Source organism: Larus michahellis, chromosome 10 (genome assembly GCF_964199755.1).
Source record: "Larus michahellis chromosome 10, bLarMic1.1, whole genome shotgun sequence".
Classification (NCBI taxonomy): Eukaryota; Metazoa; Chordata; class Aves; order Charadriiformes; family Laridae; genus Larus; species Larus michahellis.
This window is the reverse complement of record NC_133905.1, coordinates 2,788,626-2,807,511: the sequence shown is the minus strand read 5'-3', so window position 1 is coordinate 2,807,511 and position 18,886 is coordinate 2,788,626. Positions and strand designations below refer to the sequence as shown.

The 18,886-nt window shown below is 58.5% G+C and overlaps 1 protein-coding gene across 1 annotated transcript in view; it reads right to left on the bottom strand.

Annotated features, from left to right (window-relative positions):
• Positions 1-8,983, bottom strand: part of NCKIPSD (NCK interacting protein with SH3 domain) — a 54,967-nt gene extending 45,984 nt beyond the window's left edge. The window contains exon 1 of the mRNA XM_074602747.1: positions 8,754-8,983. Coding sequence (XP_074458848.1) covers positions 8,754-8,924 — 171 coding nt within the window. The 5' untranslated portion in view covers positions 8,925-8,983. The remainder of the gene's footprint in view (positions 1-8,753) is intronic.
• Positions 8,984-18,886: the final 9,903 nt, after the last annotated feature.

Below are 18,886 nucleotides of genomic sequence, written 5' to 3'. Positions count from 1 at the left end.
GCAGCAGCGCGGGGACCAAATTGCTTCTCGCACCCTGTTAGAGGGGGACTCGGGAGCAGCCCCAACGGCAAACGCTTCCAGCCCTCACGAGTCCACAGACAAATGCGTCTCTTCAGTGAAATAAATCGAAGCAACTGTTACTGCCACGGCCAAGAAGAAAGCCTCAGTTTTCTCTCCGGAACAAGTTTTGGTTATAGCATTGACCACATCGGGTGTCAGCATCCTGTGAAGTCTATAACGTTCTTGCGGACTACCCAGTGCTACAGTCGCACGCTAAGGCTGCTCGTACTTCCCTGCTTACAAACCCCTTCTGGAATTCAGCCTTTTTCCAGCACCCAGACTGACAGTTCGTATGCTGAATACATAATGCTGGTTGGGAATGACAAAGTCCAAATCCTTCATGAAGGAGAGAAGCTGGGATGCTCTTAAAATTTCTGTTTGTTTTTACGTACATCTGAGCTATACCAGTAAGGGAAGAAAAAAGAGGAGGCTGCCTCTGGTCCAGAACCAAAGCTCTCCTCACAACGACCTCAACAGACAGGTTCGGCTGTTTGTCACATTTCAGCCACTGACAGATGTAAATACCCATTTTACACCATGGGATTTTACTTTCCCGATGGGCATTAATATGCCGTGCCCCAGAACTTGCGAGAGATCTTCTTAGGTGGGCCAGTGACCTTGATATAGTCTGCTTTTGTCAAAGCCCTCCCCAGTGTACAGCCTGCTCCGAGCACAGAGGTTACTCTTCTCTTGCAAGGAGAGCCCTTCACCTTTCTTCACGTTGTTTTCCCATCATCACTAACGCCAGCACATTTTTCTCCGAGGAAAAGCAATAGGATTTCCTTCTCCCTGCTCTTCAGTGTCTTGCTCCCTCTGTACTTGACACGGAGCAACAATCACAAAAATTCGATTTCCGTAAACTCTCTGGTTTATTGGTTTCAACACGAACTTCTCCTCCTCTGCTTTTTGCCTACTAAGAATCCCACCTGACGGGATGCTGGAAATCCTGGAAGGGAATGCAAGGGTGGGACAATGAACAAGAGGTGCACAAACACACACACAGTGCAAGGGCGGCTCAGCAAGCCCAGAGATGTTCAAACTTCATGTTTGAAGACATCTGCTAATCCCCTCCAGCTCAGAAAGAGCAGCCAAGGCGGAGCTGTCGGTGCCCGGCTCAAAGGAAGGACAGCACAAGACTGATCTTCTGAAGCATCAGAAGACAGAGATGGCCAAAGGGGGGACACCATTCAGTAGACCTGCTGTGTAGCACATCCACGAGCTTGATTTGATGTTAGCACCGTAATTTGACAGAGACATACACACCCTGCTGGGCATCATCAACAACTTCGTTTCCCGTCGCTGACAGCAGTGTTGATCAGCTTAAATGTGCATCAATTAAATTTCAACATCAATCAGAGATTCAGCTGAGCCACAACCTTCCTGTGTAGCCTCTTGACCGTATCCTTACTGACGGGCAGGGGAGCAAGGTCCGGCAAAGCAAGCCACTTGCATGGAGCCCCATAGAGAGACAATGGCAGATTTGAACAGAACCCAGATGCCCATACGTAACCACAGCAGCACCGTGCTCAAGGAACATACACCACTCAGTCATCACTCAAGACTTTTCCCTGCAAACCGGGCAAGCGGAAGGGTGTCTGCATTTGCCGTCCTCCAGGGTCAGCACCTCGCTAGCCATTTTGAATGGATGCTCCTAGTCCAAAATTGGCAGTTCTTCCCTTTGCAATGACAAGTTGGCCATCTTCCAGATGTAAACCAGGAAAGAAATGGAACACCTCTCTGACGAAGAAAGGCTGAGGGATTTGGGTCTTTTTAGTCTGGAAAAAAGATGACTGAGGGGGGACCTTACCAATGCTTATAAATCCTTAAAGGGTGGATGTCAGGAGAATGGGGCCAGGCTTTTTTCAGTGGTGCCCGGGGACAGGACAAGAGGTAACAGGCACAAACTTGAGCATGGGAAGTTCCACCTGAACATGAGGAGGAACTTCTTTGCTGTGAGGGTGGCAGAGCCCTGGCACAGGCTGCCCAGAGAGGTGGTGGAGTCTCCGTCTCTGGAGACATTCCAACCCCGCCTGGACGCGTTCCTGTGCCACCTGCTCTGGGTGATCCTGCCCTGGCCGGGGGTGGGACTGGGTGATCTCCAGAGGTCCCTTCTGTGATTCTGTCAAGAAAGTCTAGTTGTCTTCTCCTGCTGAAAAGCATTCAAAAACCATACAGCAGGCAGCCCCCAAAAAATCACAAATTCGACGTGTAAAATTGCAGGATAACAGCAGGTGATCACTTGTGCAAGACCAGCGCTAGAAGCAAGGGTGCAAATGGCCCTGGGAGACTAAGACACTGCAACCCCGCGGGGAAGCTGGAAACCAGACTGTGTCTATGGGCTCCAGGCAAGTGCCTCTCCAAAGGTGTAGAAGAAAATGGAACATTTCTTCCTTCCAAGCCTGCCCCCTCACCTTGCCCTACCTCCAAAGCGAACAGAGCCACAGCCGCATCGCTCGGGAGCGGACGTGCGCTCTCAGACCTCTCCCTGCTGCTTGCTCGCTTCTGGCCAAGACAGCCTTCGTGTTCTTCAACCCTGACACAGGCTGAATGCCCCCAGCCCAAAGCAAACCCACTGGGACCCCCCATGCGTCGCCCACTGCCCCTCCACCCATCTCCAGCCGTTACGCAGCTGCAGGAGTGAAAAAGCCCAGACCGCCCATACTGCTCACATGCGGGTGTCTGGGTCACAAAGGCAAATTTTATCTGATACCAAAAAGCCTAATTACTTTTAATCAGAGTAAAAATGAGAAGAATGTGTCTGCACAGCCAAGCAAAAAGAGAGGCTAAAGATCATTAGCGTATTTCTACTTTAATCTTTCTGAACTGCGAAAGATTGCAGAACTTCTGAGTAAAATTTCAAGTCTTTAGCTACAGTAATTAGAAACGGCTATAATTCCCCTGACTGTGTAATTTAGTCTCAAGAACAAAACTTCATCTCAAAGCACTAGCAGCTCTGACACGATAGCATCCCCACTATTGCGACAGCCCCGAGAAAAATGCTTCATTCTTTCAGCTTCTTGCATGTGTCAAGAAACGCAGCCTCAGCTGCAAAGCGCTGCCAGCTGCTTATTCTCCAAAATAAAACCTTATTTTTAGCCCAAGTGCTTATTCAGGATCTCTGTGAGTATTGCGATTAAGCTCGCACACCCATCGTAAGCTCTGTCAAATCTGCAGCAGATGACAAACAAGGATGCAGGCTCCAGCGCAGGGGATGGTCTGTATGACAGTCAGCATGATTGTCACCTTCCGTTCAGGAGCGACGAGAGGAACCCTGCCAGGGGTCAGGAGCACTAAGTGTAAAGCTGGATTTTATGTAGACGGAGGGAGAAACTCTAACAGCAAAACACAACTGCCAAAGCTCCGTTTCCAGCGACGGGGGATTTGCTATCAGAACATCCGATCATTTGATTGACACCGTACAACCAGCTCGGTGCTCCGCAACCATCATCGTCTCCATGCTAGCGTGAAAGGTTTGACGGTACCTGAGCTACCACAGCTTCCCCGGGGGTCCTACACTGGCACCAGCCTCAGCACGTGCTGCTCCGTCACCGAACCAACGCATTTGCTACGCTGGCAGAAAAGCAACCAGGTTAGAAACAAAGAGTTTTCCAGCAAGCCAGTGAAGCAAATTAATTGAGAATGGGGCCGACAGGAGCGGAGGCGGCGCAGGGGAAGGATGGATGGTGGGGCTGGGTGTAGGATCAGGCTGGAGGAACAGCCGTGAGTGGTTGGACCCATGCCTGGAGCCCTGGCATGCCCTAGTCCACAAGGAAAGCGGCTCCTACGCTCCCTCGCTCCACGCAACACGCCTCCAAACCCGAACCTACGTCAATGCTACAACATGGACTGGGATGAAGAGGTTTCCCGCAAACAGAGAGCGCTCAAAATTCACTCCTTCGCAGAAGCCTCTCTTCTCTTTGCAGTTTGGGAGGTAAAAACACCATTCCTGCACCTGCCCGGCTACAACTACCTGTACCCTGGCACTGTGCATCCGCTCATGCTGCAGGAGAATTTTTAAGTTGTTGCTAGGCTGCACAAAGCAGTCTCTTATTTTTACCACATGCCTGTTTATTCTCGTAGAAAAAGATACGGCAAATAGGAATCCAAGGCACCCTCCAAATGCTCATTATACTCCCATCTGGGTCCATTTTCTCACCAGAGGGTCCAAAGCTTCTTGTCCATCAGCGTACACACCTTCCCACCCAGACAGCCCCCTTCTTGCTCCTCCAGAGGTACAACAGGAAAGTGTGGCAGACCAGAGAAGGCCTCAGCTGAACAGAGAATCTAAGCCCACATATCAAACGATTTTTCAGTTATTCCAAATAAGTTTCAAGTAATTTTGAAAAGACTATTGATAGTAACTTCAGAGCTGTTTCCTAACAGCTTAATGAAGCTGAGCAGCTGATCTGCCTCCTTAGTGCAGCAGCCAGCACGCTAAACCATTCCTACTTCACCAAGAAACATCCCCCTGCAACTTAGCACTTACTTTTGCACCCCTGACATTTACCCATACAGCATTCTACAGCTGCCATTCCCCTCCTCGGCATGTAATATTAACACTTCCATCGATGGGGAACACAGCCTGGGTCAGGACAGACAAGAGGCAAGGCAAGACCAGCCATGGTGCCTGGTGAAGATGAGAGCTGAAGCAGATCACTGCTCCCGTACGTGGGTCCCATGGCCAACAGGAGACCACTGGGGCCAGCCCTTGCCCCGCTGGGAGCAGAGCGGAGAAGCCTTCCTGGCAGGCAAGTGCCACCCGTAGTTTGGCATCCTCAAGGACGGCAGCTCACCTCGCACTCCTTGTGCTACTGTAGAGCAGTCTGAAGCCTTCAGCCAAATCTGGAATAACTCCAGACTCCTGTCATAAAATTATGTGTTCCGTCATAACGACAGCAACATACGGGCTATTTAACCCACAGGAAGACCCGTGTGATTTGCTAGACTCGGCATTTGTCCCTTCCTGACACCGAGTGAACCTCCTGCTCCTAAGGAAGCTTTCTAAATCGAATCCTTTACAGCTTCACATAAAGCTTTGAAAGGCCTGCCTTCTGCAGCGACTGCCTGACTCCAGAGGACACCCTAAGCTCCAATTTAACCTCCACATTTTCCTGCCGCTCACACATCGCTTCAGCATCAGCACACAGCTGGGGACAAAAGACCGACCTCGTGCTGATGGGCACCTTTCTCTTCAACCAGAAGCCACGGCATTCGCGCCGACAGCTTCACTGCAGCAGTATTTGCCTGGCATTAGATATTAGCGTTTGTCTCTCCCTCCGTCAATAGCTGGAGGTAATTACCCTACGTGCTGTGACCGGCCGGCGTAGCACTGGGTACACGTTTTCACTTGTCTCGGCAGCACCTGTTAGACCCTGAGTTTGTTACGGCTTTGCTCACCACTGGCGTCGCCACTCGAGACCTCTGCCACGGGCGTGCGGAGCTGGGGCAAGGCTGGCGTTTGGGCAAGCAGAACTCGGGGCAAGCTTGCCCTTCAGAACCTGCCCCCGCCCAGCAGCACGCGACCCGATCCTTCCCTCTCACTGCTCGATGGCTTCGGTATCTGTCCCCAGAATGGCACTCTGCTTGAAATGACTCTTAATAACCCACAGCAGAGCTAAAAGGGAACTACAGAAGGGTAAAATCAGCAGAAATACCAGCTGAAGTTGGGCGTTTCTAATTGACCCAAATTAACTGTGCATCATCTGCACCTTCTGGTGCCCTGGCTTGGTCCTAACTTTTTTCTTAGAGGCATTATATGTTTCCAAGAAGGGTTTGTTGGGGTCTGTCCCCTCCCTCCTTGCCCCAACTAACCCTCTTTTAATAGCAACACCAAGCCACAAGAATTTCAGTACAAAATTCTGCCGCGTTTGCGACGAGAAGACATCGGCCAAGCACAAGCTTTAAATAATAAATGGGAATTACATTTTCCTCTAGAGAAGCCGAGGCATGAATTTCCTATATCTACGAAAGCCGAGCAAAAAAAACAACCTGAAAAATCGAGAGGAGCTCAGAAGAAAGCTAATACTCCTAATAGTGGATGGCAGCAGCAACAGCAGCCCGAGCCTCCTCCATGAGCATCCTCTCAGCGGCCCGCGGCGAGGGGCTTTTGGGGGATTTGCTGCTGTTGGCTGTCGCGCAACCTACGGCTCACCTGGAACCTGACTGCACTGCTAAAGAAGCCCAAGGCTTACTTTTACAATGGTGACTCCTGTTGGCCACTCTCTCTCCCTGCTAAGCACCCTAACACTAATCATTAGCTGTGGTTTTTCTCTGTTGTGATTGGGGCAGCATTAATTGCCTCTCAAATCGCTGTCACTAATTAGTCTCGGTGCCCTTATTAAATGGAAACTGGGTGACAAATTGTTTGCGCTCTCACCCCGGACATTCAGGAAATAGTCTCAAGCAAGCTTTCAGCAAGCAGATGTCTCCTCCCGTGAATAAAAGGGCGTTCTGACTTCAGGTCAGCTCTTTGGAGCTGGCAGGGTGCAACAGCAGAGAGTCACGGACACAGAGCACTACTGCGACTGCAGAGCAGCAAATTAGATCCTGCCGCCTCATGCACCATCAGGCAAGTTCTGGTGCTGGAAACTTAACGGCCAGAAAATGATGAGCATAGGCAGGAAAGGCTGCTCTGTTTCCTGCTACCAGGTCTAAGGGCGTTTGGGCAAGTTACAGCTGAACTAGAGGAGAGCGCTCACAAAGTCACCAGCAACACTGCTTTAATGTCAGTGAATTACTACAGGCTGTCAGGAGGCAGCCGTGGCAGGCTGCATGCTATATCAAGGCTATAGCAAAACATAACCTGATAAATGAGTGTAAAGTCAGCAAAGAAATGCTCTTCCTGTAAGATTTTGAAACTGGTATGACCAAGGTGGAGAGATGCAGGAAGGCTGCTCCAGAAAGCAGCCTGGGAGAAAGCTCTCGCACCTACGGCGGCAAGAAGACGTCACGTCACACAAGCAAATGAAGCAGGGGACTGCAGAGAGGAAACTCATGAGCAGCAGCCCAGAGCTATGCCACCGCAGGGTTTTAAAATCTAGTAGTTTAATAAGGTCTCTGCTCTGTAACTAAATAGCTCCTGTAAATAGCTTAAGGGCTTATTGATAGACAAGATGTCCTCTCCTGTCAGGCCGTCCTGCCAAAGAGCCCCAGCCTCGCAGGGAGGCTGGCTCCTGAACCGAGCAGGCGGCAGAGAGACCTGGCGTTGCCCGAACACACACGTGCTCCCCAGGTAATGCTCGTCTCACTGGAGCGTTCTGCAAAGCACACACCCACACTTACTTACAGGCTGGGTTACTGATAACCAGAAATTCAATGGCATCTGAAGGAGCGTCAGCAGCACACTGAAATAAAGGGGTTTGTCACCATTTGCTGCCAGACACTAAAAGGCCCATTTGTAACGTTCACATGCATTTGTGTGCGGTTATCGATCCACCGATACAAGGAGTGTTCGGCACGCAGTTCCCACAGCTATCCCCCGAGGCCCAGAAGAAGAAAAGCCCCATGAATCAGCCTTATATGAAAGGCCTATTTTAATTTCAGAAGCCACGTTGTCCCTCAGAAGCCTCCACTAAACAGCCCCCTGCCCTGTATAAGCCATACGCAATCTCTCGGCCCCGACACCCGCGGGGGCGGCGGGCTCCCACCCGCAGCAGTGACAGCCGAAGGTCCCCTCCCTCCTCTGAGCCCCGTCAGGGCTGCAGCAGCCCACTCGGACTTTCTGTAATTACCAGTATCACCCACTTGGCTGCCATTACTGTCATCGCAAGCACAAGGAGCTGCCATAGCTTCTCCCGGCCCCCAGGACAGTACGGTCTGCCATCAGCATCACGGTGTGTTGATGTGGACGGAGAAGGACGATCACCCACCCCCTCAGCACCTCCTCACGGTGCTGGGGTGCTGCGAGAGCAGAAACCCCCGTGGCTGAGCAGCTACCACGGGGATGGCCACACAAGGGGACGGCCACCTAAGCGCTGCTTACTTACACCAAGCGGGGCTGCCAGCTGGCATAGTCCAGGGTTATGGAGGCATCATGTATGCTCCGGGGAGGAGGATGCCCCTCACCATTTCCCCAGGGCATCACTCCGGCATTTTTCCTGTCTTCCTCTCAGGCTTCTGCGGCAGCGAAGCCAGCCCTTCAGCCCCTTGGCTCCTAACCTGCGAGTCGGCGCCCAGGGGACCCTTGCCCAGCCCATCTCCCCCAGGTGAAGCTGCCGAGCTTCGTCCCTGACCCGCAGAGACGGTGTTCCCCGGACCTCGATCTCCAAACAAGACACCCACAGAAGGTGTCTCCTCCCTCCAGATTCTCACCGCCGGCAGGAACACCATGTCCCAAAAAGGCTGCCGTGTGCCGAAGTCCGCTGCAGCGGGCAACCACATCCACCAGGCCCACACCCCCCACCTCCCCCGGCCAAGGCCAGCAGCCCCATGAACCGCCACAGACGGGACCGTGAGCAGCGCACGGGGTTGCTCCAGACCACCCAGCGCTCCTCCACCCGCCGCCCCAGCACAAACCCACCCTGGGGCCGGTCGTCAGCAAGAAGGCCCCCGCCGCCCCCCCCGGCACCGCGGCCTGTGAGGGGCCAGAGGGAAGAGCCGCCCAGCCCCGGCACCGCCAGCAGTGCTCCCCCGCCAGCCCGCACCCCGCCGGACCCCGCACCCCCGCCGGGTCCCGGCCCCGCGGCCCGACCCACCTGCAGCCGCTGGAGGTAGGAGGCCGGCGCGTAGCCCGTCTCGCCGGAGCCGGCGCGGGTGACGAGCCACCAGTGCTGGTTGCTGCGCTCCAGCAGCAGGAACGTCTCCCCCGCGGCGAAGGGCAGCGAGTTGGGCTCGGCGGAGCGGAAGCTGTACAGGGCCCGGTACATGGCGACGGCGGCACCGGCGGCGGCACCGGCACCTCCGCCCGCCACCCCCCGCCTCGGCCCGCCCCGCCCCGCCCCGCCCCGCCCCCCCTGGCGTCACAGCCGGGCCCCGCCCCCGCGTGGCGCCGCGCCGCCCCACACCGCCCCCTAGCGGCGCGGCGGCGCACCGGCCTCCCGCCGCACCGGCTGGCGCGCGGCAGGGGGCAGGCGCGGCTCGCGCAGCGCGGCGGGGGGCGGAGGCGGGGGGGGGGGGGGGGGGTGCGGCAGAGCCCCGGGGCGGACCCCGGGGACAGGGATCCGGCGAGCGCCGGCCCGTCGGTGTCACAGAACCACAGAGTCATCGGATGCGTTGGGTGGGAAGGGGGCTCTACAGGCCATCCAGTCCCACCCCCCGCAGGCAGCGGGGACATCTTCAGCTAGATCAGGTCGCTCAGAGCCTCATCCAGCCTGGCCTGGAATGTCTCCAGGGATGGGGCCTGCACCACCTCTCTGGGCAACCTGGGCCAGCGTCTCACCACCCTCAGCATGGAGAACTTCTCCCTGATGTCTGTTCTAAACCCGCCCTGCTCTAGTTTAAACCATTGCCCCTCGTCCTGTCACGACGTGCCCTGGCAAACAGCCCCTCTCCATCTCTCCTGGAGCCCCTTCAGGGACTCCAGGTCTCCCCGGAGCCTTCTCTTCTCCAGGCTGAACACCCCCAGCCCTCTCAGCCTGTCCTCACAGCAGAGGGGCTCCAGCCCTCGGATCATCTTCGTGGCCCTCCACTGGCCCCGCTCCAAAAGGTCCATGTCCTTCTTGTGCTGAGGGCTCCAGAGCTGGACGCAGAACTCCAGGTGGGGTCTCACCAGAGCGGAGCAGAATCACCTCTCTGGATCTGGTGGCCACGGTTCTTCTGATGCAGCCCAGGATGCCATCGGCCTTCTGGGCTGCAAGCGCACGTTGTTGGCTCCTGTGCAGCTTTCCATCCACCGGTGTCCTTCCGCCACGGCGGCTTCAGGGGTCCATCACCCGTCGCCCAGTGCCCGTCGCCCTGCTATGTCCAGGCTGAAGGCGAGCGCATCACAGCGCACCCCGCACTCCCCCCTGCCCAGCCGGGTGCCCCCCGAGAAGCCCCCTCCTCTGGGAGCCCCACATTTCGTTGCCATTAAATCCCCAAAGTCCCCATCCCTCGGTGAGTGCCCGCCCCAGGCCCTCTGCTCTCCGTCCCTGCCCCCTGCAGAGAATGGCCATGCCCCGCTCCCCCCAGCATGGAAACGGGGCAGAGCCAGAGCAGACGCCTGGCCCCACACTGGTCCCCACGGAAGGCACAGTGACCTGGCGCGTGGCCGTGGGGACACAGGCACGCTGCCCGTCACACCAGGAGCTCTCAGAGGGGACACAGCCGCCTCCTGCCCTGTCCATCTTTATGCCTTGATGCCCCATCCCAGGAGAACAACCCTTTGGGCCACCACCCCAAGCAGCCCAAGACCCCTGTTTCCCCCCCAGACATCCAAGGCCCCTCGGATGGTGGCCCTCGGAGGCCCCACGGTCCCTCATACCCAGGGGTCTGAGCCCCCCCTGCTGTCATAGAATCATAGCATCGTTTGGGTTGGAAGAGCCCTTTAAGGTCATCAAGTGCAACCATCAACCTAGCAATGCCAAAACCACCACTAAACCACGTCCCTCAGCACCACATCTACACGGATTTTAAATACCTCCAGGGATGGCGACTCCACCACTTCCCGGGGCAGCCTGTTCCAGGTTCCCTGACAACCCTTTCGGTGAAGAAATGTTTCCTAATATCCAGTCTAAACCTCCCCTGGTGCAACTTGAGGCCGTTTCCTCTTGTCCTACCACCGGCTACTTGGGAGAAGAGAGGTGGGCGGCAGCCCTGCAGCACATCTCCCCCCTCCCTCTTCCCCAGCCAGGGCCTTCTCCGAGCAGCCCTGGGGACAAGAGGAATTTTCCACCTGGCAAAGCCAGCACCAAGTGCCCAGCACGGGGCTGACAGCAGCGAGGCGGGGGGTGCCCGGGTTATGGCATCCCAGCGGGGCTGGTACGCGGGCTCCTGCAGCCAAGCCCACCACAGAGATGTCCCTCTCTGGTCCTGCCCTCCCCTGCATCCCGGATGCGAGCACGAGGGGATGCAGAGGTGGAACTGGTGCGCAGACCCCTCCATCCCAGCTGCGCAGGAGCTCAACTCATCCAGAAATGACCAACGATGAAATCCAGCCGGTGGTTGTACAATAAAAGCCAGGCTTGCAGCTGCCACGACCCCCTGCCTGCTCCCAGTGTGTCCCCCCAGTTTTCCCAGTGAAGTAGTTCTGGCTGATCCTGGTTACAGCGGTGAGGATGGAGGATGGACAGGGAGAGAGCAGGTGTCGAGGCACCCCCGCTGCCGGCGGCGTATCAGGGATCGGCTGAAGCTGGGCACGTTGGGGCTGGAAAGGTGACAGGGTGCTTTGAGTGGGAACTGTGAGAAACAGGGATCAACCCTCCAGGAGCCTTTTGGGATCTGGGCTTTGTGCCTGGTCACGGTCCTTTCCAGATGCCTGTCGGGGGCACGGCGTGGTGGTGGGCAAGGGGTGGGCCGCTGGGGAGCAGCACTGCGGGAGGGCAAACCTTCCCCCTCGGGGGGCTATCACTTTTGGTATTACTGCATCATGAGAGCTCCCATGGGGCTGGGATGTGCCGCTTGCCCATCCCCTGCCCATCCCGGTCCGTGCCGCGGTGTTTGCCCTGTCTCGGGCTCTGCTCGCAGCCACATCCCCGCTCCAGGTGAGCCCCAGCTCCTGTTTGCGCTGGCATCACAGCGCTTTATTTCCACGAAGTGGGCAGCATGGGCTGTGCTGGGAGTCAAAGGCGGCTGAGGGGGATGAAGGCAGCCGAGGGGGATGAAGGCAGCCACCTCCCACACGCGTGGCGGTGGCATCCCGGCTTCTCCTTCTGCTCGGCACAGCAGAGCAGCGGCCAGGAACGGGCCCAGATCTCCTCTGCAAGGGCTCCTGCAAACCCTCCTGCTCCTGGGCACGATACAGGGCGGGCAAAGAGCCTCTGAGGGCGCTGGGAGCCCAGGATGGATTCCTGCTGCTGAGGAATCGGCTCCAAATCGCAAGCGCCGGGTGATTTACCTTGGACAGGGAGGGGCAACGAGAAAGGATCCCTCTGCGTCATTTGTGGGCGGCTTTTAAAGCTGAACTTGAGACCTCAGATAATAAGGCATGCACCCCTTGCCCTTGGAGCCGTGGGGACCGGGATCACCGTAGGCACTCGAAGGGCTCGGGGCGCGCGGGGCAGCCTCTGCCGAAGCACCGGCGGCGGCGGGGAAGGGTTGCACAACAGCACTCATATGATTGAAACACAAACTTTGCCAGCTCCACGTACACTTATATAATTCTGCAGCGCCTGGTCGTCAACACGTTGCAAAACAGCAGCAGGATCAATCATTCTACTTTTAGGTATACAAATATTATTGTCCTCCCGCCAGCCCTCTCTGGGCAAAAAGTCACACGGGGTGGGAGGTGCTGCGGGGACCCCGGGCCCGTGGCTCCGGGGACGATGCCACCAGCACATCCTGCGGGGTGTCCGTGAGGCAGGACGGGCAGGCACTGTATGTCTCTTGGGCGTTTCTCAATGTCCCGACAACACTGCCTCCTGGAAAATCCTCATTAAAAGGCTGTAGATGGGACCCCCCCCGCATCCAGATGCCCTGAGATGTCCTGCCAGCATCGGCCTTGGCCACCCTGCCGAGCGGAGCAGGGCCACCCGGGGAGGGTATGGTGTCCTGCGTTACAGGCAGGAGGGGCAGCCCTTGCCTCCTGGAAGGCGTTTTGCAGGTGGGAGAGCTGCCAGGGCTGCCGTGCACCAGCCGTACCTCCGCAGCCGAGCAGGAGGGCAAGCTGGCTGAGGCACGGGGCCGGGCTGCTGGCCGGCAGCAGGGCCAGCACGGACATGGCAGCTGGGCACCGCATGGGCTCGGGTGGCTGCGCCATGGCAGCTGGCACGCAGGACGCAGGCATGTCCCTGCTCCGAGCGAGCCGTGGAGCCGGGCTCGCACATGGGAGGCAGGGACGGGTTTGGGCAGCTCTGTACCCTGTGCCATGGGGACACCCCTGGGCGAGACGGGGCGGGCGGTGGCCGGGAGAGCAGCCCCTGGCTCAGCCTGCCCGGTGCACGCACCGGCGTCGCCCACGGGGGATCTCACCCCTATGGCTGCGTAGGGCTGCGCACGCTCCTTCTCCTTTCGGGAGAAGCCACGCAGCCAGCGGCGGGGAAGGGTGGCTGCCACTGCCTCTTGCCAGGGACACGGTGCTCCATGCTCCGTGCTGAGCCCAGAAACGCCAGCGAGGGGCTGCTCTGCCGGCGGCCGCTTCCCCACAGAGCCCAAAGCACGAAGGAGCCTGAAGCCTTTGGGGAGGTGGGACCCGCTCCGTCTGCCCGTGGGTCCGGGGTGTCCGCAGGGCTCCTTGCGCAACCCGTCCTGCACAAAGCCCATGGCGGGGCTGGCGGGGGCCCAGGCCCCTCCTGTGGCCCGGGAGGAAGGAGCGTCCGGCCGCTGCCAACAGCTGCGCTTCCTGGAAACGAAGAAGACAGAAGGTCGGGAGAGTTGAGGGCCGGCGGCGGGGGGGACGGGGGGGATGCTGCGGGGAGGACTTGAGGCGCTGCGGGTTGCCAGGCCAGCAGCACGCAGCCCAGCCCGCCCTGCAGCTCCGCTCCGGGAAAACAAGCTCTTTGGCTTCGCCTAGAAGCACCCTCTTCTTCGTTAAGCTCTCTGCTCGCATCCTGACCTGACGAGCCCCTTGCCAGCCTGCGTGGCCCTTTCCCATCTCTGCCTGCCGGGGCAGCTCTGCAGGCTGGAACGCCGGGAACGGCTATTTCAGGGGAATACCGCTTTTCCTGCCGTCAGCTCAGCAGCCAGGCTCCTCGCCTCGCCTCGCCTGCGGTGTAAAACCCGATTGCAGGCAGCAGGCGCGGTGGGAAGAGGTGGGGGGGACGTGGGGCGAGGAGCTCGGTGGGCGAGCGCAGGGAGCACGGCAACGTGCGGCACCGCGCCCTGGGCTGCCCGCGCCGCCCTTCCCACCGCAGGGCTGCCGGCGCTCCCGGCTTCATGTCTCAGCCCAAGCCAATGCCGCGTTGCCCAACGTCACCCTTCTCGCGTCCTTTCCCCGTTGCACATTGTGTCGGCCGGGGAAGGGCTGCGAAGCGAGGGGGGGTTTTTGGGTTTTTTTTGGGATGCAGCGGCAGATCTTGCCCCCGCGGGCTGGAGGAGCTCCCTTGCTTCCCTTCCGAAGCGAGAGTGACCCTGCGGGGCCGGCGCAGCCTGTCACGGCTCAGCCGGTGGGGACATTGCTATGGTGCAAACCCAAGAAAGAAAAGAGGACCAAGCCCACGGCCCCACACGGAGCTGGCAGCCTGGCATGGCGGACACCAGCCTGCATCGCCTGAGGCTGGCTGCCATTGTCACCCATTGCTGCCCACGCTGTCCACGGAGGAGGCACCGTGACCGTGTCCCTGCTTGCACCCCTCGCCTGAGGGGAGCCCTGGGCGGGTGGGTGGGTGCAGGAGGCCCCGGTGGGCAGGTGAGGGGTGCTGGGACGGGGATCCCTGCCGGAGGAGCGGGGTGCTCGGCACGGTGGGGCTGGCCCCAGGCACCCCACTGGGGGTTGCGAAGGCCGGGTGAGAGGCGGGTGCGGGAGGCCGCTCAGCCAAGCCGCATTTCCATACAATTCAGGGAAGGCGGCTTCGCCCCCAGCAGCTCCCAGTGGGGGACACAAGCCATTCCCAGTCCCCTCCGCCCTGCCCTGGGTGGCTCCAGGCTGGGGCACCGCTGCAGCTGGCCAAGTGGCAGCACGGGACCCTGGGTGCCCCGTGCCAAGGGGGGACAGCTGCCTGCCCCCCAGCCCCACTATGGCATCACGGCGGAAATGGCTTAAAATCAGTTTTATCAGTGTGCAGTTACGCAAACTTGACCCCACCACCATTAGAAATGGCGAAGGCGTGGCTGCTCGGCCACACACAGCACCCGCTGTCCCCCGGGCAGTGGGCGTCACAGAGCCAGGAGGGCACTGAGTCCCTCTGCCTCATGCACTAGGAGCCACCGTGTCCCCCAGCAAGGCTTGGGGCAGTGGGAGATGCAGCCCCAGGGCCATGGGGGGAGCGGGGCGCACCGCTCTCCGGTGGGCAGGGGTGACAGCGACACCGGGCTGCTGCTGCCCGGCCACAAGGAAATATTTCGCTCTTGCTCCATAAAAGCCATTTGTGTGCCCCTCCCTGCTGGCAGGGACCCAGCTGGGGGGAGGAAGTCCAGCAGCTACTCAAGAGGCAGCAGCACAGGACGGGGACAGCGTGGGGACAGAGGTGTCCTCTCCTCCAGCGGGGACAGGGGCTGTCCCTTGCCTCTTCTTGCTTCTGCCCTGCCCAGCCCCGATGCCAGTGGGGCCACCTACCAAAAGGCCCTGGCAGGTCCACGGCCCCCCAACTCATCGCCCACCTCGGTCCCCAGTCGCCATCCAAGCGGAGCTCAATGCACCGGAGAAGCCGGCGCCGGCTGCAGGAATGCGTTTCATCTCTGGCCAGCCGACCAGTGGCGGTTCCCGGCAGCCACCCCAGTTTGGGGCTAGAAGTGACCTATTTACACAAGGCGAGCTCCCCGCGAGCCCGGGGCCGGCGTGGCGACGCACAGGGCAGGCCGTGGGGGAGCGGGGCTGGAGCAGACGCCGCCGCTCACCCAGCCCCTGCAAAGCCCCCGCTGCAGGGTCAGGCCGGGCCCGGTGCAGCCACCAGGGGCCATGGCCTTGCTGGCAGGAAAAGGTGGGTCCTCTCCGAGCATCAGGAAGCGGCCAGGGAGGAGACCAGACACGGGGGAGCCGCGAGGAACGGGGACGTGCGCTCAGCATCGTCCTCCACGGGGCACAGGCTGCAGCGACTGCAGAGCGGGGTGTCCCAGCTCCCCGTCCGTGTTGCCCCATGGAGGTGGCTCTGCCAGGGCTCAGTGCCATCCCAGCTGTCCCCAGTGCTCCTGGCCGGCACAGCCAGTGCCCAAGGAGGACCGGAGCTGCGGGGAGCCATGCTCGGAGCAGGCGCAGGGAGAGCAGGAATCATCCCCGGAGGGGGAAGCGCTTTCTGGGGAGGCAGAAGCACCGGTTCCCGTGGCACGCACGCCCCAGAGACCGCTGGAGGCTTTTGCTCACAGGGGCGCGGAGATCCGGGCTGCTCCCTCACTGCCCCACTGCCAGCCCTGGCCGGGGGGGACATCTCCAGAGCATCTGCCTCCAAGGTCAGCTTGGCATCGATGGAGGAAAAACAGGAACAGAAAATCCCTCAAAGCCTCTCCCCCAGCCCGGCTGCTGCTCTCCCGTTATTCCATCGCTCCGTCCTTCCCCATACCCTGACGGGCCCCTCGGCAACCACACGTGCCCTCCCCAGCCCCATAACCTGCTCGCCCCGCTCCTGGCCTCCGAGAAGCCCAGGCGCGGGGGTGAGGGGGGGCCTGGCTCTTTGGAGGGGGGCTGCGGGAGGCCCGCTCCCACCCCAGCGTGTCCCAGGCAGGGGTTACGCAATTGCCTTTCCACAAACACAAGGAACTGCTTTGGAGGGATTTGTTGGGAACAGCGTGGAAGGAAAACAGACCTGCTCTTGAACTTTGCAAGAGAATGTGTCATTCAGAGGGACTTGCCATGCGGGTCGCCCCCTCTTTAACCCTCGAGCACAGGGTCTGGGCCAGGACGCCCGGCGGTTTAGATCAACGCGTGGGTGAGGGAGGTTTTTTCCTCATGACAGTTTGCTTTTAAAGCAACTAATAGAAAAATGTCATCTCTGTCCCTGCTCCCCCCCCGCCCCACTGCCGCAGGCCCAGGAAGCTCCCAACCACCTTGTCGTTGCTTCGCAGCGCTGGCACGGCCTCTGCTAATCCTCAGACAATATTGGCAAAGGGATTTCAGCAGCGCAGGAGCCGGGTTTGTCCCCCCGCCTTCCTACAGCAGCACCAATTCCACCTGGGGTTTGATTATTACTATTACACACGCACCCCCCCGAGCGCTCTGGGTCTGCCTGCTGCCACCACAGGGGTCCGAGAGCAGGTCTAGCCCCGAGTTTCACCGCCGGCGGCACTGCCGAGATGGCAGCTCCCTGCCCGTCCCCGGGCCCTGCCTGCAGAGAGCGGAACAAAGAGGGCTTGTTCTGGAGGCAGCTTGCATCACAGCAAATGCGATTGTTCTCATCGGATTTTATGAATTCCCTCCAGAGTTCCTACGTAACACAAGTACATTAGAGGACTTTATCCCTGCTAATTTCAGACTACAAAGTCAAACCGTCCATCAGATGAATCCGCGCAGCCAGGCTTACTCACAGGCAGCACCAGCCACGGGCGCAGCACCTGCCAAGAGGCTCGTCATGAGCTCATTAGCAGAGGGCACCGCATCCTAAGCAGGAGAACTGAAAAGGAAGCATCACGTTGCAGCCGCGGCGCCTCTCCAGCCCCTTTCCCTGTGCCGGGCACGCTGACTCACACCTTCGGCACATCTCCGGGACAGCACCTGGTCGCCACCCAAAGCATTTTGCGATTGGAAGTGCCGAGAATAAACAGCCCCATCCTCCCCCCCGCCGCCCCCAAAGGCTTTTTAGAGCCAGTGCCAGGAGCAGCTCAGGGGCAGCTCACGGGCCCTCGCCAGCTGCGCCGAGCAATGGAGGCTCACGAAGCAGAAACAAGTGGGAAGTTAAGGATGGACAAAGCCACCTCATGGGGAAATCCCCCATGTGCAATAACAAAATAGCGAGGTGACTGCAAGACGTAAAAATACCTGTTTAATACTGACATCTGTTTGTGCCTGAACACTACGGAGCAAGTGGAAGAAAGCAGCCACAGACTCATGTTCTAAGAGCAAAGGTAAAAAACCTCTTCAAAAAGTACCAAAGAGCACAGGACAGCCATCGGAGAGACTTTGATCCGGAGAACTCGATAGCCAACAGTCGGGGAATACGAAACTAAAGCTGCAGAGCTACAGCCGATCGGAGAGGGTGACCTCCCACCACAGCCTTCCTGCCACATCCCACCTCTCCTCGGCACAGCTGCAGGAAGCCGAAGGATGTGCCCAGGAGAAGACCCCAGCACCACCCACCTCCTGAAGCTCTTCGCTTCTACGTAAACCTGCTGCTTTGTCCTGGGCAACCGCAACAAGGAAGAACATCCCCACGCTTAGCTCAGCACTTCCACGCGCAGCTCGTTCTCGCACTATCGCAATGACCTACAGTCTGCACAAGGGGAGAAGTCATTTATCTAAAAATGTTTAGATAAGTAAGTGTGCCTCTCTTACAAGAGGGACCAGTGCTTTGGAGTCACTCTGTTCTCTTTATTTCAGTTACTCACTCTCCTCTCACTTTCTGACACTTCTTTCCCATCCACCTGTCCCCAGTAAAATTTTAAGCTGCTTAGGATACCTTTCAGGCTCCGCAGCTCTCCCCTACTCGCTGCCATTGCGGCTAATCCCATAGGAGTGTCTTACGCATGTTTTGGCTCAGCTTAGATTAAAAAAAACAAAAACGTCACTAGCTCTCTCTAGAAATAGGTTACGCAGCACAAGATCTAGTTTACAAGATCTTGAAACAGGAGAAAGGCTGTCGGAGACTTTAAGCTAAGTTCTCACTTATCAAAGTCACATCATTCTGGCTGGAAGGAACCTCTGGAGGTCTCTCCCCCAACCTTCTGCTGTTTGGTCCCTCTGAGCCATGTTCTCCCCAGCCTACGCAGGCCCTGTTGCCTTGGCCTCTCCTCCGAGGGCTGGTGCTCCAGCCCCTGGCCATCTTGGTATCTCTCTCTTGGACTTGCTCATGGTTCTTGACAGGAGGCCCACAGCAGATGTGCTGCTCCACAGGCGGTCTCACGAGGCAGGTCAAGCCTTGCTGTTCATACCCGGCTTTTGCATGGCACCACCAGAAAGATCTCTGAGCTTCGTCTCTTCCTCAGTCACCAGCAACAACAGAAGCACCAC